The sequence below is a fragment of the Brassica napus genome, chromosome C9 (assembly GCF_020379485.1).
Source record: "Brassica napus cultivar Da-Ae chromosome C9, Da-Ae, whole genome shotgun sequence".
NCBI lineage: Eukaryota > Viridiplantae > Streptophyta > Magnoliopsida > Brassicales > Brassicaceae > Brassica > Brassica napus.
This window is the reverse complement of record NC_063452.1, coordinates 6,191,219-6,215,387: the sequence shown is the minus strand read 5'-3', so window position 1 is coordinate 6,215,387 and position 24,169 is coordinate 6,191,219. Positions and strand designations below refer to the sequence as shown.

Sequence of the window (24,169 nt, the reverse complement as noted above, 5' to 3'; positions counted from 1 at the left end):
GATTTCCCTTGAACTACTCTATCTGTATCTAAACAATACTGAGAATATTCTTTAGATTCTATCATTTTTGAACAAAAAAAAAACAAAATAAAACTGGTCATTAGTCAAACTCGACCCTAAAATTCAAACCTGTTGTTCTAAAAATATATCGTCCTTTTGCATGCCTAATTAATGGCTCTAAACATCATTTTCAGATTTACACTATTATCACTTCACCACGTATTTAATAATTAAAGACATTTGGAAAATAATATTCAACCGAAGACATTTCTTAGTTGTAAATTTGTAATCTCATGTTTCTGTATTTGTTTTTGTTTCTTTGTATGTGTGTTTCAGGCTGTTTCCATAGTCAGCTAATAAGATACAAAAAGTCAATAATCTTTATCTCTCAATATACAATTACATAGAAACCAGATCAAAACTATTGTCTTCGAAAGCCATATAATCTAGAACAACAGTTTCATCATCATCATCATCGTAAGAAGATGGAGGAAGTCCAGAACCATGTATTCGAAGAAGCAGCAGAAGGATCAGCAACGGAGAAAGTTTACATAGCTGTAGGAAGCGATATACAAGAAGGTTTCAAAACAATCGATTGGGCATTAAAGAAATGGCACAACACACCAATCTCCATTGTTCTTCTCCATTTCTGCAACATTTTACAAGATTTCGTCTACACCCCTTGTACAATCTCTTTCTTCTCAATTCACACCTCTTTCTTTCTTTTTAATCATTTTAAACCCAAATTTTACATTTCAATAGTTGGAAAGCTTCCAGCGAGTTCTGTCAGCGAGGAGAAGCTTGAAGTACTCAGGAAATACGAGGACCAAAAGATCAACAAGTTGTTGTCCAAATACGTTACCTTTTGCGGAAAGGTTTGTTATTTCACTTTTTTCGGGGTACAATTTGAAGTATGTTTTTCATTGGGGTCTAATAATGTAATTAAAATTTTGGGAAAATACCGTTAAATTACAGTTACAGGTGAAAGCAGAGTTACTCAAGGTTGAGAATCAAGATGATTCTATACAAATGCTAATCTTAGATTTGATCTCAAGCCTCAAGATCACAAAACTAGTCATGGGAATCACTTTCATGAGATCTTCATCATCTTCTTCATCATGGAAATCAAAGAGTGCTATAAGCGGATCGTTCTATGTATACCAAAACAAACCAGATTTTTGCGAGTTTTACATAATCTGTGGAGGCAATATGGTTATGCTAAAGAGGGACAACGATGCGAACAACAATATTAAAAGCTGGATTGGTAAGATGTTTCATGATCCTGGAAGAAATCTAGACCGTTCATCTAGCGGCAATGATGATGATTCAGCGGGTAGTGGAAGTCCATGGGATAAGAATTTGCAGGAGATGGAGAGTTATTTCCAGCAGTTATTGAGTTTGAATCTTGAGGAAGATGATGTGGAAGAAACAGAAGAAGATGATAATGAGGAGGAGGTGGAGGTGGCACTAAACGTGCTGCAACATATGGTAAGAGCATATAGCAAAGTTCGGCGGTAATTAGGCGTTTTATAGGGGATTATTGATTAGGCGTGATGCCTAGACCGATTTTTTAAAAATCGCTCAAAAAATGTTTCATTTAGGTCCGATTTTCTAGACTGATTTTTATAACCTTTGCTTGAATTGTTTTTTTTTTAATGATTTTGATTGACATTTTCATGTGTTGAAAATGTCAGAATGTAGCAGAGAAGTTAGAGTATATGAGAAGAAAAGTAAATGAAGCTAAGCTGATGATAGAGGAGAACATGAGAGAAGTCAAAGTCAACTCTGAGAGATCAGACAAAGCTGAATGGGCAATCTCTTTATGTACTTGCAGAGTAAGTATAAAAGACTTAAAACAAGAACTTAAAGATTGTGTGTCCTAAAACTTTTTGTTGGTTTTGAAATCAGATTGAAGAGCTTGAAGCTGGGGTAAAACAAGAAAGCGAGAGACGAAAGAAACTTCAAATGACGTTAGATTCTGATAAAGAATGCATCCAAGAAGCAAAGAACGACGTCGAAGAAGGCAAAACAAAGCTAGTTTCCCTTGGGGGGCTTAAAGAAGAGCTCACAAGCAAGGCTAAGACAATGATGGAGGCTAAGTCAGAAGCAGAAGCTGAGCTAGAGAGTGTTGTGTTAAAGAAAGGAGAGATGGTAATGGAGATTGAGAAACTTAGGAACCAAAGAGATATCTTCAACCTTAGGATTGAGTTTTGCAAAGAGAAAGAGGCCACAGGGTTGGACTCAAAGGAAGAAGTGAAGTGTGGGTATAGAGAGTATGTTGCAGATGATATCAAGTTAGCCACAGAGAGCTATTCTGATCGTTTGAGGTTAAAATCTGGTGGTAACTGGACGAATGTGTACCGAGGGAAGATTAAACACACAACAATGGCTGTAAAAGTGATTGGTGACAGTTTATCAGATGCGGAGTTTGGATCCAAAGTTAAGCTTTTGAATGAGATTAGGCATCCAAACTTGGTAGCTATTGCTGGGTTCTGTCCAGAGAAGCCAAAATGCATACTCTTTGAGTACATGCACAATGGAAACTTGAGGGATAATCTATTCACATCACAGAGGAAATCAAGAAGAAGCAAGATACTAACATGGCATGATAGGATACGCATAGCTCACCAGGTTTGCTCCGGACTTGGTTTTCTCCACTCGGTTAAGCCTAAACCAATCGTCCACGGCCGTCTAACGCCTTCTAAGATCCTCTTGGACCGTAACCTAGTACCGAAAATAACCGGGTTTGGAGTTATAATGCATCAGACTGATACAAAACCTGATGTGTTGGCTTTTGGTGTTTTGCTTCTGCATCTTTTAACCGGGAGGAACTGGCCTGGTTTGCTTAAGGCGATGTCGATGAACCAGGCGAGCATTCTAAGAGATTTGGATCAAACAGCTGGTAAGTGGCCGTTGGAGTTGGCTAAGGAGTTTGGTGGACTTGCGGTGAAGTGTTCTTCAGTTAACAGAGGAGGGAACATTGATTTTACAACTAGAGAGATAATGCAAGAGCTTGGTAAGATCATGGAGAAAGCTAATGAGTTTAGAATCACAGGAGGATATGAAGAAGCAACCAGTTCAAACATCAATGAAGCAGATCCAAATGACATACCAAGTTTTTTCATCTGTCCTATACTTCAGGTTCAATTCAGATTTTTTTCGGTTTATAAAAATTAGCTATTATATTAAAATCGTATCTAGTTAAGGAGCTCACAGTCTAACTTGGTTACTGTGTGTGTTTGCAGGAAGTGATGAAGAATCCAAATGTAGCAGCAGATGGGCTTTCGTATGAGCTTGAGGCTATAGAGGAGTGGCTAAGCATGGGACATGACACATCTCCTATGACGAATCTTAGACTGGATCATCAAGTTCTAACACCGAACCATACTCTTCGTGCTCTCATTCAAGACTGGCATAGCAAAAGAGCAGCACAAGCTTCCTCCTAAGTTTCTTTTGTATATACACACAGCTCAAAAAAAAAGTTTCTACTTTTTGCATTTTGATTCACATCCGATTGATTACACTATACAAAGGATCAATCTTGTTAATATAGCTTTGAGGAAGATCACAAACAACAAGGCACAGTCAAAACAACAAAATAATTGGTGGTTGCAAGATGTTGCACAGACCTTCTAACTCGTCCAGAGGGTTTCAAGTCTGGTCGGTTAATATTTAGTCAGTCGCCGGCAAGAGAGAACAATGATCAAAGCTCAAATCTTCTTCTCTCGAACCTCTACTCGTCTTCCAGAATGTGAAATGTTTTTTTTTTTAATGTAGATGATCAAAAGCGTATGTGTTTTTTTCTTTTATTATGAAATCTATGATTCTGCCAAGTTTTCAGAGTGCAACGTTGAGAGTTCTTGTGTTGTCGAAAGTAAGCACATGACATGTGACTCAAAGAAAGAAACCGAAGCTTATGTACACATGTACACTATTATTATTACACATCACCAACCACAAAAGAACAAAAAAAAAAAAAAGATTGTTCTTTCTTTGTCCGAACCAAATAATAACGACCGCAGAAGTGAAGAAGCAGAAAACACTTTCACTTCAAACACCCAACATGAAAAAATATCCAAATACTCGAAATCATATATATATCATATTCATAGCATATCAATTCTTCATTCATTTTATGTTGCCAAGTCCCCATCACCATCATCTTTGTCCATTAGTAGATTCTTGAGGATGACTTGTTGTCACTCACTTGAAACAGAGAACCAAAAGAAGTCTCCAGAAGCTATCAACCTTGCCTCCTTTTTTTTCTTTCTTTTTCTTGTTTTTTTTTTTTTGATTATTTGATTCTTAATTATGATACTGAGAAAAAAAACACGAGAGAACTAGTCTTGATCTTTCCCAATCATCCAGCTTATAGCTTCCTTATAGACGACAGTAACTGTTCCATATTCTTCCCATCTACAAATTTAACTTCATCAGAACCACACACACAATTCAATTCAGAATCTTAAAGACTACACACGAAATTATAGTAATAATTCAAACAAACTAAGGTTGCAAATCATTGATATCAACAAAAAAACATGCACATATAAGTTACTATTAATGGTGAAACGGAAACAAGGATTTACCAGGAGCTGTAGAGAAGAAACCATTCAGAATCTGATTCCCTGAACCACCCATAACTTTCTTGTAACAAGGAACGAGAACCACAAACCCACCACCAGTATCATCCTCACTTTTAAACCCTGGTCCATGTGGCTCAACCCAACCAATCGACCACTCTGGATCATCCGGTTCAGGAAACACCACATTCCCCATCTTCTCCTCCTCTCCTCCTCTCCCAATCCATCCTTTCTTAGCCTTCTTCACCGTAGTAGAACAAGAAGATTCAGACTTAATAGTCTTCTTCAGTGAAGGAGGAGATCCTTTTGACTCTTTCTTAGTGTTAGCACCACCACCACATAACCACCTCGGAAGACGAGGAAAAGAGACTGCCATCTTTTCAAATATCTAAAAAAAAACTCCGAACCTCCGGAGATAAACTCTGATCAATCAGCCATGGATCGATCCTTCTTTAGCTTCTTCCCCCGACCTGTTAAAGCAATCAAAATTAACACTTTTAATCATCCCCATCTTCATTACATAATGATAACATAACACCGACCAAACACAAACACACAACAGTACACTGCAAAGCAAATTCAAAACCCAAATAAAAAAACATTTCAAATCCATTAATAATGTTTATGATGTGATCAGATCATATAGATCAAACATTAAAAAAAAACAATTTTTTTAATTATTCATAATAATTTTTTTTTTTCTGGCGGAGTCTTCATGAATGGAAAATAATTAATGCTTCTTCATTTCGATGGTCCAATTAAAATAAATCGCCAAAATAAGAAAAGCAAAAAGCAAATCAATAAATGAAGAAAAAAAGGGGAGGAGGATCAAAGACTCCGACTCTATTTCCGTCAAACCACGGCAAGCACTCGCCGGGAAGAAATGCGAAAAAGAAGATGAGAGAAATATCTCCGGTAATTACGTGAAATTACCGAGAAAAATCAGATCTTTGATCGAAGGAAACCCCTAAAATCACGTCGTCTCTGAGTCTCTGATATTTCTCTGCTCTCTTTCCCTCCGACTTTTTACTCTTGACTTGTACAGAAGAAGGAAGCTCATCTTCTGCTCTACTTCATTTATAATATACTCTCTTTTCTGTATTTTTCATTTTTTTTTTTAATTGGGCCTCGCTTCAGTGAACCCAATAAAAGTTTGATCCGACGGTTGGTAGCGGTTTACTTTGTTTAATGGAAACTTTTGGTGTACGCTTCTATTGTAGACTTCACAACACTTGATTCCTACAAGTAACCAAAAAGTGGGGGAATATTACGGTTTTATTTATAAAATTATAAAATGTACCTATTTTGATTATTTTATTAATTAAAATAATTTGTATAATGATGATAGACTTAAAGGAGTATTAAAAATCTTGGAACTTTCAATTTGAGATTATGTTGCAAGTTCATGTATTTTCCATGATTCAATCATCTAGTTTCTGAATGGATTTTTGTGTAATAGTGATGCTTAATGATAATAATAGCGTTTACCAAACCCTTAATTATATCTCAATTAATGGACCTTTTAATCAATTAAGTCTATAAAGTGTTAGTTAGTGAATAGACAAAGGGATCACGGGTAAAAATACGTGTAACAAGTCATATAGAGTGGACTATTGATTTCAAGTTAATCAGAATACAGTGCTAATTATCAGCACAAATATAGTAGATAATTAGTACATTAATCAGAATCTTAATATGTTACAAGTAGCATATGCTATACACTTGTTGGTGTCGTCGGTTGATATATTATAATTTATAGCTTATCTACTTGATATTAAAACAAATCAGATTCTTACATAACTCAAATTTCTAATCAAATGTGTAATTAATTTATCAAGCCCTCATCTAAAGGATATAATAATACTTTTTATAATTAGACAGCCATAGACAATCAGGAGCCGGATAAGTATAAATCACTGTTTTAAGTTTTCTTAACCGGATCTGACCTTTATTTTTTTCTTGTCCTTCCAAGCATTTTTGGAAAATCAAACACGTGATGCTTCTGTTGGGGAAGAGTTGTCCGATTAACGCCATGTTCAGTCTAAAAATTAATAATCATGAGATTTTCAAATGTTCAATGACCAGTAATAGCATTATGCATGTTTCCAGGTGACGCAGAGCTGAAAACGTCTCTGTGCTATGCTTGCTTAGTAATCAAAGTGAAGCTAATACAGAAGCATTGCCTTTGATCCAAGCTCGTTATTCACAAGAAGCAAAGCCTTGTTTTGTATTCCATTCTTGGGAAACTTGTCTTAATCTAGTGATTTTAGGTGATTTTAGTTTCTCCTCCGTATAACTGAAATCTACATGATAAAAAAAGAAAGATTTGACTAATCAATTGGGCCTGACCCAACTTGGTCACACTTTTTCCGGTGCAAAGAACATAAGAGTGGAAAGTGAAAACGCATAGGCTTAGCCAGCAAGGTAAACCGTATTGGGCTTCGTGTAGCCCATATATAAGCCTTAATGAAAGGTCCATATTTTAAACAGTGTCAACTGGGCTGGAAGCTGACGCACTCGCTCTTATCGCTACCTGCCCACGCGCCTTAAGTTCTTCCCGTGAAGGTTAACGCTCTTTAAGCTTATCTCAACCAACGACGCCGTTTTACTACGGAGTTCCACTCACGCGCGAGTGGAGAGAATCCTTTTTACAGCTAACTAAGACTCGGCTTTCAGACAAAGCTTTATTTTTCTTCTTCTCAATTTCTCTTCCAAAAATTTTCCTCCGATTTCAAACCTCTCTCTCTCTAATGGCGGCGGCGACGATGAGCAGAGACCAATACGTCTACATGGCGAAACTCGCCGAGCAAGCGGAGCGCTACGAAGAGATGGTCCAGTTCATGGAAAGCCTCGTAACCTCCGCCACACCTGCCGGCGAGCTCACGGTAGAAGAGAGGAACCTCCTCTCCGTCGCGTACAAGAACGTGATCGGATCTCTTCGAGCCGCGTGGAGGATCGTGTCTTCGATCGAGCAGAAGGAAGAGAGCAGGAAGAACGAGGAACACGTGTCCCTCGTCAAGGACTACAGATCTAAGGTCGAGACAGAGCTCTCCACGATCTGCTCGGGGATCCTCAAGCTGCTCGACACGCATCTGATACCTTCGGCTAGTGCTAGCGAGTCCAAAGTGTTTTACTTGAAGATGAAGGGTGATTACCATCGGTACGTGGCCGAGTTTAAATCTGGTGATGAGAGGAAGACGGCTGCTGAAGATACTATGGTCGCTTACAAGGCTGCTCAGGTATAATATAACTATTTGATTTGAAAGTAGTCAACTTTATAGTTTTAAGGAGCCTCTCTTTTACACAAAAGTTTTTGTCTTTATTGTCTTTTGAAGGATGTTGCGGTTGCTGATCTAGCGCCTACGCATCCGATCAGGCTGGGTTTGGCTCTTAATTTCTCGGTGTTTTACTACGAGATTCTCAATTCTTCGGAGAAAGCTTGTAGTATGGCTAAACAGGTACTGTTTCTTCTTTCTCTCTGCATGTTCGTTACAGACATGAATCATTGTTTTTGGTTTGGTTGTGAATAGTGTTTTGAGTGGCCACTTGTGTACTAGTGTCCCCATCTTTCGTTCATTGTGTTGGATTGTTTGAAACTTTACTAGAAGTTGTTCAATGAAAAGTAACGTTTTCTTCTTTCTGAACGGACCCACTTCTTTTTTAATTACAGAGATTCTAAAGAAAAAGACATCCTCCTTATTTGTTACTTTTTTGACCTACGCCTCACATGAACCAAATTATTCCTTTTGTCAGTGCGAGTATCTCTTAGAGTGACAGGGTTAGATTGAGTCATTGCTAGAGAGTTTGATCATTGTGTGTTTTTGTGGCATGTTGGATCGAGAACATGCGGATTTTGTAACCAGTCCCGGCTCTTGGGTAGGGCAACATGGGCGGTTGCCCAGGGTCCATGAGTCCATAATTTCTTTTAGTGTTATTCTATAGGTCCTTTTTAATTGGTTTGATTATTAAAAAGGCCCATAATTAACTAAATCTAATCTACTTACAAAAAGACATAACAACAAACAATCTGTGCGCTTATTATCATCAAACCCGGTTTAATGAGGACGCAACCAGTACACCTGCTCCAGAGCCCACCTAAATATGATATGATGTACCATCTATACTATTATTTGCGAAGTAAATTTTCGCAATAGAGCTCTCACGTTGAAAGTTAGAGTGGTTAATATCGTTTATACCCTTAATGAATAAAATGTATAAATAAATTAAAAAAATAAAAACAAAATTTTAAGAATAGTAAGAATTATCCAAAATCTGAAATATAATTTAAAAAAGATAATTAAAAGTAGAATATTAAATTATCCAAAATCTAAAAATATAATTAAAAAAAGATAATTTCTATATATATATTGTATTGTTATCTGAAAAGGTATTTTAGTAAAATGTTAAAAACATAAATTATATAATTAAAATATAATTTAAAAAAGAGATAACTTACGTATATATTGTATTGTTATCTGAAAAAGTCTATAAGTAAAAAGTTAAAAACATAAATTATATAACTAAATATTAATTAAATAAAATTCTTAGTTATATAATTAATAATAGAATATTGAACTATCCAAAATCTAAAAATATAATTAAAAAGGATAATTTCTATATATATTGTATTGTTATCTGAAAAAGTATTTTAGTAAAACGTTAAAAACATAAATTATATAGTTAAATATTCATCAAATAATTTTTTTAATTATATAATTAAAAATATAATATTGAGTTATTTTAAGATTTATTTTTGTAATGAATATAATGTACAAAGAACTTTTCAAAAATTTATAAAAATGTTTAAGCCCGCATCGCGGGCAAAATACCTAGTTCACTAATAATAAAGATCCAGATTTATATTTTTTTTTAACAACATGACAGTTTTTTTTTTGTATTTTTAATGTTGATTTTAGACAAAATTTAAAAGACATAATAATCAAAGTTTTTAAACCTTAAATTGCAAACCAAAATAATAAGTTTAGCTAATTGTTTTTAAAAAAGTTTAACATTCTCTTTAATAATTATATTAAATTAATTAATTAAAAGGTCTTTGAAATTTTTTTTGCCCAGGGCCTTTCAACAAGTTAAGCCGGCACTGTTTGTAACTCCTGTTTGGTTGGATTTATAACGTGTAGGCTTTCGAGGAAGCAATTGCGGAGCTGGACACGTTGGGAGAGGAGTCATACAAAGACAGTACTCTCATCATGCAGTTGCTAAGGGACAATCTTACCCTCTGGACCTCTGATATGCAGGTTAGCTCTCTCATTTTCGATTACATCACTAGAAATCGCTTAGTGTTGCGATCATGCTTTGACCATTAAAAAACTCAATGGTTGACTGTTTTTATATAGGAGCAGATGGATGAGGCCTGAAGGTCTTATGGAAGAACATACTCTTATGTAATGTCCCCTCGTCCGTGACCGAGTTCAAACCCCGAACCTTCCCTTCTCTAGAACTTGTCGAAACAAAAAAAACGTGTGTTTTATGATAGTTCATGTGCTTTTGGTGTTATCTGCTGCTCTTTTCCAACTCTTTTTTTTTTCTTTCTTAACTTATCCTCTTTGGTTCTTCCTCTTCAAAATTTCATATTTTGAAAACAATTATTCAGTGTCCCAATCTTAGCTGGGAGAGTCTTGTAACTGAAATCTTCTGGTCTTCTAAATTTCGGTTTGGTTTGGTTTGGTTGAAGTAAGTATAAATCTATTATGATATCGGTTCCTGTTCAGCTCTATAACACAAACTGTGGTTATGTTTTGGGTATCCCGGTTAAATTTTATGGTTACACATCAAAGCTTCTCTCGTTGTTAAGAATGTTTTCGTTTTTCTCCGATCCAAACGTTTATGCTAGCATTGTTTTTGGAAAAGGCCTATTACCATAAGGCCATGTGATTGGGGGTAAAGTCTCCGTGAAGATCGCAAGCATGCATAGACACATAATTATATATTCACCATAAAGAAAGTTATAGACTCAGGGTCTAACTCTAAAGGTTCGAATCTAAGAACACACAAAAGATAAGCAAAACATCAAAAAGTGTACTTGGACCACTTTTGTCTGGCGTTTGCATGCATGAGAACAAGATAAAAAATCGTAAAGAGACGAGTCTTTTTGGTCTGATTGGTCTAATTCGAAATACATCTTTACTTAATCCTTTGCTTCTTCTTACCCATCTTTTCAAAAAGATAAAGACTGTAAAAACACCAAAGTCCGTTAGCTTGCACCGTTTTAGTTACTACTTTACTACCAACAAAAGAAAAGAAAAACAAATGTTCATTGGAGGCCTTAGGGACTTAGAGTTAGAGGTATGTATTACTGAACTCATACCAATTTCAATGTTTTATTTAGGGATGAATATTTATCTGTCACACTCAAATGGAAAACGTAACGTTTTCATTCATTAATAGGCTCATTGATTGAACATAATGAAAAGCTACAAACTGATGATAATAAATAGGGAATCATCAAACAGCTATGTATTCATATCAGCTAGAAATAATTAAACATTATATCCATCATACAAATTCAGGAATTCAGGAACCGGTTCTTAAATAAGATATTTAAGAACCGGTTCTTAACTTTTTTAGTTAAAAGTTAAAAGATATGTTTTTATATTCCGTTAAAAATCTCACCCTAAGAATTCCCATTAATCATGTTCTTACAGCATTAACTAATACTCATGGGTTAGAACATTAGACCACCACTTCAGAACAAATAAATAAATTGTATATAAAACAAAGACCTTATGGTTAATCTTATATGTTGGGTAAGAAGACAGTATATTTGGGTAAGATAAAACATTATTATAGAAAGACCATATTGTGTAAAAAAACAAAGACCAGTTAGCATATGACATAGTCCTTATACTTGTCTACAGTTTACTAGTTCATTCAAAGGTATATGCAATGATGTAGTAGTGGAAATGATTTGAATCTGAAAGTGACACCTTAGTCAAAACACACAATGGTCAAAGATTAACCATACCAAATGTTTCAAACATCATCATTCATGGATTTTGAGAATAATACTAAAACCATCTTTTATTTATGGCATGTAATTTGAATTTATATTAATATGATTGAAACATTGTTTTCAGTTTGATTGAATTTATAAAACAAATCTTATGATTCGACGAATGTTTTCACCAAATAAAGAACAATATCATATCAACATATCAATTTTGGTATACTCCAATAATTAGTTTTTTTTGTAGAACACCACCAAATATTGATTTGATTATCTAAAAATTCATGAAAGCTAGCAATTTTTTAGAAAATTATTAGACTTGATACTATTTGGAATTATTTATCAATGTATATATATATATAAATTGTAATTAAAATAAAAAATCATGAAACATATTAATATACTATTTTGATCAAAATTCTCAACATTGTCTATCTTAACATTTATTTGAATATATAAAATAAAATAAAAACTAAATTTTAAATTCCTACAAAATTCATACTGCTAATGTGACACTAAACCATCAGACAAGCATTCACTTGATTCATCATCCAAAAACTAAAATACAACAACAGAATCCAACCAACTATATTGCTTACAACAAATTTCAAACACATTCTCATTAATTTTCCAATGAGGGAACATTTGTTACAATGATAGTCCATTCACTTTCTATCTTTTTTTTCAAATTTTATACTCTCTCATCCTCTTCTTCCTCAAGTCTCTCATCCCACATTACCTACTTACCAAAAAACACACATATTCTTCACTTCCTCAATAAAAAAGCTCCTCCCTTTACTTTGCACACAAATCAACAAAAAAAAAAATCAAAGACCCAATCTCTAGATGACAATCCTTCTCCAAACTTCTTAACAATATATTATTTTTAGACCAAAAAAGTTTTTTACTTTTTGAGCGCACTGTTATAATGGCAGAACATCTAGAACAGAGTATTTTGTGTACAGAGACCACCAACGTTGGCGATGAAGAGAAGGGCATGATTGTTGACAAAAATCCGATTTCTCAGATGGGTTTTCCATCAGAGAGCGAAGAGATTATCAGAGAGATGATGGAGAAGGAGAAGCAGCATTTGCCAAGGGATGATTACATCAAGAGACTCAGAAGTGGAGATTTAGATTTGAATGTCAGAAGAACAGAAGCTCTGAACTGGATTTGGAAGGTCTGAATTTTTATTATATTTCTTCCCATTTTTATATTAATTTGTCATCTCTATGAGCTCAAATTCTTAAAATCACATTCCCTTTGATGTATGATCTGGGACATAAAGAGTGTGTTGGTGTGTATCTGATCCTCATTTGACAATAGATCGACTTCAATCTCTAAGCTTTAGATCTTTGTAAGCTAGAGAAAGAGAAAAAGAGATAAACTTTTAATGCATCTCTTGTTCTTATTACAACAGGCTTGTGAAGAGCACCATTTTGGACCATTGTGTGTTTGCTTATCAGTGAACTACTTGGACCGGTTCTTGTCGGTCCATGATCACCCTGTAAGTTCACATATTGATTCAACTAAAAAGATTGAAAATGTGTTAGCCCTTGACCATGGTTTTGTCTTGTAGAATATTGACAAAGCTTGGACAATGCAGCTGCTGGCTCTGGCTTGTTTATCATTAGCAGCCAAAGTTGAAGAAACTGAAGTCCCATTGTTAATAGATCTTCAGGTGCTTACTGATCTCTCTCCCAAAACTAAGTCCTAATGCTCTTTTTTATCGATTGCGGTCTTGATCACATTTTGGAACAGGTTGGAGATCCTCAGTTTGTGTTTGAGGCTAAATCAATCCAAAGAATGGAGCTTTTGGTGTTGAACAGATTGGAATGGAGATTGAGAGCGATAACTCCATGCTCATACATAAGATATTTCCTGAGAAAGATGAGTAAATGTGATCAAGAACCATCCAACACATTGATATCCAGATCACTACAAGTGATAGTCAGCAAAACCAAAGGTGGAAAAGTACTTATTTTTCTTCATCACTTTGTTTTTTGTGTGCCATTTTGGAGTATAATGGTGGTTGTGTGTGAGTGAGTGAGCAGGTATTGGCTTTTTGGATTTTAGACCTTCTGAAGTTGCTGCTGCAGTGGCACTTTCTGTTTCTGGAGAAATGCACACAGTTCACTTTGAAAACTCTCCTCTTTTCTCACTACTTCAAAAGGTAAAAGAAACTCCACCAAAATCATATATATTTTTTTAGTATCAATGTAAAGCAGCAATTGGGTGTTCAGTTTCAAGTAAATGCCAGTTATGGAGAAGATTGAAATCATGACACATATATATATATATATATATATGTGTGTGTGTGCACTAATTGATGCCTTGCATTACACATGTGTAATTATAGTTTATGAAAAGCAAAAGAAAGAAAAAAAAAAAAAACAAAGAGAAAGTGGTTTATGCCTTTATGGGGGGTCTGAGACATATAGACCAAAGACCACTTTAAAGTATATTATTCTATAGCTATGTCTTGTGAATCGTGATTCTTTCTCTCTCACACACTCACTGCACAGTGCACACTCTAGTCACCATCTATTACCAAAGCTTGCCTCCACAGTACATGTTGTGGTTTGGTTGATTCTGGTTTCCATTAAGGTCATCCTTTTATACACAGAATTGCTGTTGAGATCTATATGTTTGTGTTTTGTGTTCAAGAGACGAAACAAAGTGTCAAGCTTTTAAAAACTTTGTTGGTTGCAGGAGAGTGTGAAGAAAATTGGGGATATGATATGGAGTGATGGCTCAGGCTTATGTTCACAAACACCAAATGGGGTTTTAGAAGTATCAGCTTCTTGTTAACCAGGATGGGTTCGGGCCTTCGGCCTTAATCCCCCTAGGTTCGGGGCCGGTCTGTGCTGATACCGATAACATGGCGTAAACACCCCTCCCCATGGGAATCGAACTAGGGGTGCAATGGAACATATTCCAAGCACTAAACCACTAGCCCAACGCACCTTTGGTTATATCAGCTTCTTGTTTCAGCTTTAAGACTCATGATTCTTCTTCTTACTCCCATACGCATCTTTCCTAAATTTCTATGTTCTTATAAACGAATTTGTTATTATTATTATTATTATCATGTGTGATAAGAGCTTAAAAAGGAAAAATAATCATAGCAAAATTTTAAATAAAAGACAATATTTCTATTACAATATATATTTTTTTCTTTTTCTCGGTTCCCGCCAAATAAAATAACGGGAAAAAAGTTTCGCTTTTTGTTCGAGGCGGTGTCGTTCAAGTGATTAAGGTAAGCCGCGCATAGCACTTATGGTATTGGGCTTATAAGTCTTTGACTCAAAGTTGACGTAAGAAACCACATCATTGCTAGTGGGCCAATATTACATTTGTTTAGCTTTGCCACAAAAAAATATATTTGCTGCTGTTTAAGGGGTCGTTTTCGGTATCCGCATAAACGTATATGTACGTACTATACACATTCAGAATTCGTAATCGCGGAGTATACACACGCAAGATGTGCGTGTGTGCGTGTGTGTGTGTCAGTGGGTGTCCATGTGTGAAATTCGAAATGAATAATTATTTGGACATTGGACTTAGGTAAAGACAACAATACAAAACAAATAAACTTTTATAATTCTTTCACTGGGCTTCATCATAATGAGTCGTCATAGTCATTCAACTGTCCGAAACATGTTTTATTTATTATTTTTCCTTCAAAAACATCGTTAGACCATGATTAACCCGGAGTTATTAGAGTGAGGTTTTACCGGAAGTTAAGAAACCGTTTCTTAACTTCCGCTAAGAACCTCATCTTAAAAACCCCGGGTTAATCATGCTCAGCTTCTAAATTATTTTCAACGCTAGGTAATAACCCACGTCTTGCGCTAAATGTGATTATTAGTTTCGTTATTTTTAATAAAAAGACATTAAATCTGTTTAATCTGGATATTGGTTCGGTTTTTTATTTTTGGTTTTTAATTCTAAAATATAACTATTATTTTAAATTAATATTCATTTTAGTTTATTCGGTTAAAATGTTTGATTTTTTCGTTTTTTCCGGTAAAAACTAAAAATTAATTTATTTGTTTATTTTCATGTTATGAATTTTAGAGAGTCATCATGTCGAACCAATAGTTTCATATTATAGTTTCTAAACAAATAATAGTTTAAGAAAAAAGAAAAGAAAATTATTAAGACAAGTCATTTCACTACAATTTGGTCGGTAGTGAAAGAAGCATTAAGAAAAATATTTCAACTTTCAAAAAAATTAGATACTTCAGTTGTGGTGAATACTTAGTTACAAGGTGCTCACATCAAAGTGCACATGTATGTGTATGTAAAAAATATATAAAAATAGTTGACAAATATATAAAAATATTGTTAATTAATATTAAATGACATTTTTTTCAAAATAATATATGAAAGATAAAATTAAAATTAATTTAAAATAAAAAAAGGCTTTAACATTAGTCATTTTTCATATAAAGAAAACAAAATTGTATTCGTAAATAGGACTCGGCACATATCGAATATCTGGGTATTTGAAAGCATTCGTGTCGATTCGATCTTTAGCCACCTAGATATTCAGTGACTCGGATATCCGAAATGTTTTAGAATTGTAAAGAATATTTGATTTGATCCGTAAAAAATAAAAATTTTAAAATAATTGAAAACTTTAATAATAACATTTTACTACAAAAGTAAAACATTATTTAACTTATTAAATTCTAGTACCTAATATAATAAATTTAATTCATAAATATATTGTAAAACTGATATAAAGTATAATATATATAACATATATATATATATATATAATTCTTTACATATATGTATATATATGCATATGGCAGATCGAATTAGATATATGTTCCTAAAAATATTGGTATTTGTGATTTGATTCTTTTTAGATATTGTATTTTAGTATTTGATTTGTTTCGTAAAGTTACAGATATCCAGATTTTTTTTCAAATCAAAACGGATAACGAATCGAATCAAAATTTATGAATATTTTGCTCAACTTTATCCGTAAACAATAAAAATATATATATAGTTTGGCTTTTGATTCGTTATCTATTTTTATTCGAACCGAAAAATTCAGAGTTTTATTGGAACCATGTATGTTAGTTTTATATTTAAAAAAAACGCAAAGTACATAGTGTGAACACATTTATGAAAATAGTGTGAACGGGTTAGCATACTTATTATCAAATCATTTTGAGTGTGTCACGTGTATATTATAGTGTGAATACATTTATTACAATGGTTCTATTTTAATATATAAGAGATTTGCTTGATATAAAAAAAAAACAATTTTTAGTATTTGCTTTTTCTTCTATGCATAACTAGAAAAAAAAATTAAAACAAAGGTGTAAATTTCCAAATCTTCAACTATGATTTCGTCGAATACACAGAATTAATTTTCGAAATTCTAATTACAAATAAACTTCAAATACTAAAAGAAATTTGAATTCAGGGATCAGAACTTAAGAGAACCCTTCATTCACTACCACTGCATACTTAAAACACTTTTCCTTTTGCATCAAATTGTATTTTATCAAGTACATAGATCGAACAATCATTTGAATTATGGTTACCAAGTGACTAATTAACCACATTGTGAGAAAGCTACTGATATATAATATTATTTTGAGTAAAATGGAAAAGTGATTTCTTGCACGTGAATCACCATCAGTGTCCCTAATTAGGCCAATATATTTGAAGCTAATATCATGGAATATTATATACTCATTCTGTTTCATATTAAGTGTTGTTTTAGCGAATTTTTTTCGTTACAAAATAAGTGTCGTTTTCGATTTTTAATGCAAAATTTATTAATTTTATGCAAAATTTATTTATCTATTGGTTAAAATATGTAGGGGTGGGCAAAAAAACCGAACCGAACTGATCGAACCGAACCGACCGAACCGAAACCGATTCGAACCAAACCAAAGTCCATTTCAAATTATTCGGTTGAAGATTTTCCCAACCCGAACGGTCCAGTTCAGTTTGGTTTAAACCGAACCGAACCGATAAACCGAATTGTTTTTATAGTTATTTAAATTAAAAATATTAGTAATATCAAGATATTAAAATCCTAAGATTAAACCCACGTAATTTCCTTTTGCACGAAGGAAATCCTAATATAATTTGATTTCCATGACACTTCATCTAACTTTTGTAATATTCGTCATTAAGCCCACATAATTTCCATGTTAATTTTTTTTCAATAGCGTATACTTTTAAACTCTAAAATTAAAACCTAAACCAAGTCTAATTAAAAAAAAAAGTTCTCTGCAGCGTCTCTTTTATGCGTCTCCTACTCTCCTTCCTGCATATTTTTCCTTTTGGTGGTGTCAATTCTAATAACTTCGGTGAGATTTTTAATATCAAGTTCTAAGAATTTGTTACATATATTTATACAACTGAAAAGTGAAAACATCAAACTATTCTTTTAGCTTACTAACGATTTTTCATATGTTTGTAGATGGATAAAGGAAAAACAACAAACAAGAAAAGAAAAGAGTCTGATTCTACGACACAGTCTCCAAAGTCTAAAAGAAAACTGCCTACAAGATCGCTTGCATGGAATGTTTTTACTAGGCTTGAAGATGATGACTCGAGGTGTTCCTGCAACTACTGTGGTAAAACATATTCATGCAATCCTGCTACAGGTGGAACTACTAACTTGAATGCACACATGAAAAAGTGCAAGGCTTATTTGGATCATGTTGAATCTGGTTCTCAGAAATCCGATTAAACCGAACCGAACCGAAATACAAACCGAATCGAATACAAACCAAACCGAATATAAACCGAACCGAACATAACCGAACCGAAATCGATCCAAACCAAACTAACTATGGTTTACTTCAGCTGGAAAAATTCTAGAACCGAACTAACCAAACCGAACCAAACTCGAACCGAACCGAACTCGAACCGAACCGATAAAATAACCGAAATGCCCACCCCTAGAAATATGGTTAGGTGTATAGGTAATAGTGTTTTTTATAGGAAATGTACAAAATTAATTGTTTCCTTAATCTGTGTGCCGAAATCTAAAACGATACTTATAATAAAACAGAGGGAGTAATTCAAAGGGGAAAAAAACCCTAGCTGGTACTTTTGAATACGCAATCAAATCGAGTTTGCTTTTCTTCTTCACTTTAAAATATAATAATATTATTTGTTTTCAAACTTAGAGTTCGAATGGTAAACTAATTTATTGAAAAAATATTTAGATTTTCCCATAACATATCTGCAATATTAAACTAATGTTTTGAAAATCGGACCGGCCGATCGAACTGGTCAACCGTGACTCAGTGAAAAAGCCGAGTCTGGTTCGATTTAAAACGTGGATTTGAGAAAAACAAGTAAAACCGGCGAAAAACCTATAAAACCGGTGAACATGTTCAACTTCAAAACCCGGTTTAAAAAAATCAACATAGAATTAATGTGCTTTCAATTATTATTAAATTTAATATTTAATAATTAATGTTTGACTATCACTATTTAACTAATTTTCTCTTTAATTTTATTTTCTTAAGAAAGAATATAAAAAATCTTTTTGGTTCTCATATACTATTCTTATTTTGTTATATTCATAAAATTTAAGACTTCAATTGCAAGAATAAATAAATATGGTAATTTGAACGGTCAATTATTTGGATTTTATTAATTTCAATTTACATAATATTTTCTTGTTTATTATATAGCTAGATTTATACTTATTATATATATATATATATATATATTTAATTTTAAAGAAATAAAAAACCCGGTTGGACTGTATATATATTTAATTTAAAGAAATAAAAAACCTGGTTCGACCGTTTTAACCAGTCCAACCAGTAACTATACCGAGTCAGTATATGATCCGGTTTTCAAAACATCGACTTAAACCTAGGTAAATATGCTAACATATAAATGCTCTTCATTCTATTTTACATTAATTCTATAAATCTTTTTTACACTAAAATTAAAATTTTGAAAATATTTATATATATATACTATTTGTTTTTAATATGATATGAATTAAAATGTTACACATTTTCTAGTTTCAGTTGATACATATACACTAAATGGACCGTCTGCACGCATGCGCGGACATAAATATTATTCTTAAGTTGATGATTATATTATTTAAAAATATCTAATACATATATTCCATGTATGTGGTTTCTACTAAAGCTTCACTGTTATGAAACTCTGTGGTTCTGAATTTGAAGCCTCACAAACATTAGTCATTTTTTACATGCATATATTATAGAAAAAACATTAAAAGTATATTTTTATTTTTAAAAAATAAAAGTATAAAATATACCAAATACATACAGATTTTGAATTAAATCTACTATATGTTGACAAGAAAAAAAGAATTAAATCTACTTTATTTGATAAGTGAAGTTACGTAATAATGGGAACTAAAAGAGAAGAGTATAATAGTTTTTTAGAATTTAATTTGTAGAAAATTTGTTTTATTGATTAGAAGAGAGAGGCAATGGGTGAACTTCTTTAAAAAGTGGGTATTTAGAACATGACACAGAAGAATTGCTTTTTGCACAAAAAGACAAAGAAATTAATCAAATATGCAGTTGTCATGCCATTTATTTTTAGAAACAGAAAAATAGTGAATGGAGATTTAAAATCAGTTCTCCTGCAATACATATGATCTGCCTTTGTTCTGCCCCTCCCATTCGTGACCTTAGCTTGAAAGGGTGGTTACAAAACCCTGCTTGTGGGTCTCATTTAGATTCCCTAAATGAACCAGAACGACAGTAACTATGCCACAGTGAAGACACTGAGAATGATGATGATCATCATCATCATCATAAAATGATGATATACACGCATGTATATATGTATGGTACACGATATACACTACGGCTGGACAAATTATCCGTTAAATTTGATCTGATTCGTTATTTATTTCGATCCGATCCGAAAATGAATATCCGTAAAGCTTCGGATCAAAGCAAATAGCAAAATGTGATATCCGTAAAAATCGAAGCAAATCACAATATTTTTTTGAAAGCTGGATATCCGATCTGATCCGTATATTTATAGATTTGTAATGTAATTGTATATACAAACAATTATATTTATACATAGTTTATGATATAATTTAGTTAATTTTTAATTTTAAGTTGTTGTAAAAATTTTGTTTTGATTATTGTCAATCCAATTTAATTTTTATCTTGAGTCAAAGTCAAATGTTAACATATGAGTTCACTTGTTAGTATAATTTATATTAGAAATGTTAGTTTGTTAGTATGAAATTATTATTTTTATTTTAAATTGATATTTTTTAAAAAAAAATTATTCAATTTAATGTCGTATATTATTTTTTATTTTTTAAATATAACTGACGAATCAAATCAAATAATCCACGAATATTTAAAAAAACTCTGGATATTCCGGATATCCAGAATTTTCCAGATCAAAACAAATAATAAATGTGGATATTCGCTGGGAACAAAACGGATCACGGATATTGTAGATTTTCCGGATATTTGCTTCGTGCCCAGACCTAATATAGTCGTTGTCCGATGGGTTTATGTTGACTGAAAGATTCCGTGAAGAGGACCATAGTAAGAAAATCATGTTACTGTCATCTGATCAAAACATTTTACACCAGTAATTCAATTTGAGATCACAACAGAAAAGTGTTTCACTACTTCCTATGAACATTTATTACATATCTCCAGACTCCAACGTCTGGTACGAACAGTTCTCATTACTTCAGCAGCGATTTAACATTTTTACTTCTAAATAAATAAAAAACTGAAAGCGCATAAGACCATCCGCATTAGCGGTTTATAACAGGTTCGTGGGCTCGAAATCTTAGGTCCGGTGGATTAAAAAAAAAAGAAAAATGCGATTAGTTTGATGAACCGGGCCTTGCGCATGAATCCGTAAGGGGTGGATTTTGCCACGCGGCGTACGCTGGTTGGTCAAGCGTTCCGCGTTGAGGAGGGGGAAAGTCGGGCCACGTCGTGTTTCTTCTCATTTTCCCCTTTCTCTGAAAAAACTAGGGTTTCACCGTGAGAGGCGACTTTTCGTGCGACGACGATTCCCGGCGATTTTCTCGACGTAATCGACGACGAGCTCTTCTATCTACGAGCGTAGGTGAGTACCTTGTAGGTTTATAGCTTTATTGGGTCGAATTTGGGGTGGGAAGCAATTATTCGATTTCGAAGAAAAATTGGGGGTTTCGAGTAAGGGATCTAAATCGATATATGGGGTTCGATCAAGAGTTGTAGATCGTGATTATTTTTTGATTTAGGGTTCTTTTTTCTGAGATTTGAAATCCAATTAGGGTTTCGTTTTATGGGTGAGTGATGGGTTTATAAATTGAGTGATGGGTTTCGTTTTATGGGTTAAATCGAGTGATGGGTTTAGGGTTGTAGATCGTGATTGTGGTTTACGAGTAATTATTTGACAAAATCTTGATTTATTTGACAGATGGATCCGGAAGAAGATAGAAGACATTCAAAGAAGCAACACAAACACATCAACATGTTAAGTTTCGTGGCGGATTCTGAGTACGGTATTCCTAAAAGGTGTCCGTGTGGTGAGAGACTCATTAACGAGGTGCGCGGGAAGGAGGACTACGACACTCTTCCTGGGAAGCGGTTCTTCACCTGCAGAAAATACAAGGTAAAGTCTCCTCTTTTAAACTTCAGTTTAAGTTGTATATCATAATCTGATCATTCTTTATGTTCTATATTGTAAGTTGTATATCTGATCATTCTTGGTGTTATAACCAAGGCTGATGGGCTCCATTATCGTCAGCCTTGGGTGATAGGTGTGCAGGAGGAGCTCGAGAGGCTAACTAAACGGGTGGAAGAGGCTGAGCAGGTGATGCTGGGGGTGTCCAATCTTAGTAAACAGTTTGAGAGACTTAAGGTTAGTCAAACATTTTTAGCTCTTTCATCGCTGTAAATTTTTTTTCCTTGTATTTGTAATACAGTTACTAACACAAATGTCCTATACTTTTGCCATGTCCAGGAACAGGTTAATTCACTCAATGAGGCGGTCTATGACCTCACTGTGCAGGTCCATTCCCTCGAGAAGGTCTGCTTCGATTGACAATGAAAGGTTAGAGTCAGCTAAACTATATCGATGGTCATTGTTATCTCCGGATTGAAGTAGACATAGGACTAGAAGTAGAACAAAAGTATAACGATTTGTAGAACTAGAACTAGACATAAACTAAACTAGTACGAGAACTAGAAGTACAAGTAAATATTATAAAATCGACACATTGATTGTTGGTTGGTTGGTTGCTGTGATTAATGTTGAATTGTACTTAGGTTGGTAGAGATAGTTTAATTTTCTCTCTTTTGAAACGTAAAACTTGCTGTTTTTTCGCCTGATTTGATGTCTATTGACTGCTCATTACTATGTAGTAGTTCTGTAATGAATTTTGGTTGGTATAGTTAGTTAAATTTTATCTTTTTTCACACGTAAAAACTTGTTTAAAAACATAGTAACTCCACCAAACCAAAACAAAAACACGAAACACGAAACCCTCAAACCAAAACAAAAACACGAAACCCTCAAACCAAAACAAAAACACGAAACCCTCAAACATGGACCTTTTTTCCCTTCACGCTCCCGGGTTTGTTAACCTATTAGCTTCGCAGAGCAGTAGTCCAATAGACGTTGACTCTGCTGAGGCTGCTGTTAACTCACCCGGGTTAGTTAAACCAGCGGAAAGGAGAAAGTGGTCAACCAAAGAAGACTTTGTACTGATCAATGCTTGGTTAAACACCAGAAAGATCCGATAGTTAGTAATGAACAAAAGTTAGTGGCTTTTTGGAAGAGAATTGAGGCGTATTTCAATTCTAGTCCTCAGCTCATTGGCTCCCTTCCTCGAGAGTGGGGTCAATGTAAGCAGAGGTGGGGAAGGGTGAATGCAGAGGTCTGCAGGTTTGTGGGTTCCCATGAAACCGCTCTGAAGGAGCAAGCGAGTGGGTAAATTGAAAATGATGTCATGAAGACTGCACATGACATCTATTTCAATGACTACAATCTCAAGTTCACGCTTGAACATTGCTGGAGGGAACTTCGGTTTGATCAGAAGTGGAGGTCACACTCTCAGCCGAAGGAGAAAAGGAAGGAAGCTGGTGTGGAGGCGGTGCCTGAGGAGGAGGAAGAGGTTAGACCTCCTGGTGTTAAGGCTAGCAAAGCTGCTAAACGCAAGAAGCCAAATGAAGCAGCTTATGATCATATACATAGCATCCTAGCTGAGAAAAACACCATTTCCAGACAAAAGATCCTTGATCGTTTGCTAGCCAAAAACATAGACACACTTTCTGATAATGAAGTGGCTCTCAAGAATAAACTCATCTCTGAAATGCTTTGATGTCTATTGTGTGTATTTCCTTGCTTTGCTTGAGTAGTTGATGTGTATTTCCTTGCTTTGCTTTACTGATTATGTTATCTTTTCTTTTGTAGGTCACGGGTTGGAGGTGACAGTGTTGCAGGTCACGGGTTGGAAGTTTAGGTTGTTGCAGGTCAATCTTAGTGGTCGTTACCTTTGTTTGTTTGCGGTTTACTCACGGGAAAGTGTAGGTTTTGTTTCTTTCTACACTGCAGGTCACTCATGTACTATGTCTCTCTATGTATTATGCTTTTGTTGTAACTC

At 34.1% G+C, this 24,169-nt stretch overlaps 5 protein-coding genes across 10 annotated transcripts; 4 read left to right on the top strand and 1 right to left on the bottom strand.

The window, feature by feature from the left end:
• Window positions 1–170: 170 nt before the first annotated feature.
• On the top strand, window positions 171–3,523 carry LOC106415783 (putative U-box domain-containing protein 50). The gene is made up of 6 exons (XM_013856558.3): window positions 171–684; window positions 763–875; window positions 976–1,488; window positions 1,695–1,835; window positions 1,909–3,141; window positions 3,246–3,523. Exons 1-6 carry the CDS (start codon window positions 486–488, stop codon window positions 3,444–3,446), a joined length of 2,400 nt encoding a protein of 799 aa, XP_013712012.1. The 5' UTR covers window positions 171–485; the 3' UTR covers window positions 3,447–3,523.
• A 380-nt stretch (window positions 3,524–3,903) lies between these two features.
• BNAC09G06990D lies at window positions 3,904–5,737 on the bottom strand. Of its 4 annotated transcripts, none has more exons than XM_013856559.3 (3): window positions 5,517–5,737; window positions 4,590–5,053; window positions 3,904–4,428 (listed from the first exon to the last, which is right to left on the bottom strand). In XM_013856559.3, the coding sequence occupies exons 2-3, from the start codon at window positions 4,957–4,959 to the stop codon at window positions 4,370–4,372; spliced, it is 429 nt and encodes a 142-aa protein (XP_013712013.1). In that variant the 5' UTR covers window positions 4,960–5,053; window positions 5,517–5,737; the 3' UTR covers window positions 3,904–4,369. The 4 variants fall into 4 exon arrangements, with proteins under 4 accessions (XP_013712013.1, XP_013712016.1, XP_013712015.1 ...); XM_013856562.3 differs by having other exon boundaries at window positions 3,904–4,416; window positions 5,517–5,736; XM_013856561.3 differs by having other exon boundaries at window positions 5,507–5,651.
• Window positions 5,738–7,259: 1,522 nt separating this feature from the next.
• On the top strand, window positions 7,260–10,297 carry LOC106415950 (14-3-3-like protein GF14 kappa). 2 transcript variants are annotated; one of them, XM_013856762.3, is made up of 4 exons: window positions 7,260–7,822; window positions 7,919–8,041; window positions 9,722–9,838; window positions 9,944–10,297. In XM_013856762.3, the coding sequence occupies exons 1-4, from the start codon at window positions 7,334–7,336 to the stop codon at window positions 9,956–9,958; spliced, it is 744 nt and encodes a 247-aa protein (XP_013712216.1). In that variant the 5' UTR covers window positions 7,260–7,333; the 3' UTR covers window positions 9,959–10,297. The 2 variants fall into 2 exon arrangements, with proteins under 2 accessions (XP_013712216.1, XP_013712215.1); XM_013856761.3 differs by having other exon boundaries at window positions 7,261–7,822; window positions 9,938–10,297.
• Window positions 10,298–11,567: 1,270 nt separating this feature from the next.
• Window positions 11,568–14,708, top strand: LOC106414143 (cyclin-D4-1). 2 transcript variants are annotated; one of them, XM_013854853.3, is made up of 7 exons: window positions 11,568–12,727; window positions 12,968–13,054; window positions 13,127–13,228; window positions 13,309–13,513; window positions 13,602–13,720; window positions 14,260–14,353; window positions 14,529–14,708. In XM_013854853.3, the coding sequence occupies exons 1-7, from the start codon at window positions 12,476–12,478 to the stop codon at window positions 14,588–14,590; spliced, it is 921 nt and encodes a 306-aa protein (XP_013710307.1). In that variant the 5' UTR covers window positions 11,568–12,475; the 3' UTR covers window positions 14,591–14,708. The 2 variants fall into 2 exon arrangements, with proteins under 2 accessions (XP_013710307.1, XP_013710306.1); XM_013854852.3 differs by having other exon boundaries at window positions 11,609–12,727; window positions 14,260–14,708.
• Window positions 14,709–23,515: 8,807 nt separating this feature from the next.
• Window positions 23,516–23,887, top strand: LOC125592443 (glutathione S-transferase T2-like). The gene has a single exon (XM_048767606.1). It carries the CDS (start codon window positions 23,516–23,518, stop codon window positions 23,885–23,887), a length of 372 nt encoding a protein of 123 aa, XP_048623563.1.
• The last annotated feature ends 282 nt before the right edge of the window (window positions 23,888–24,169 follow it).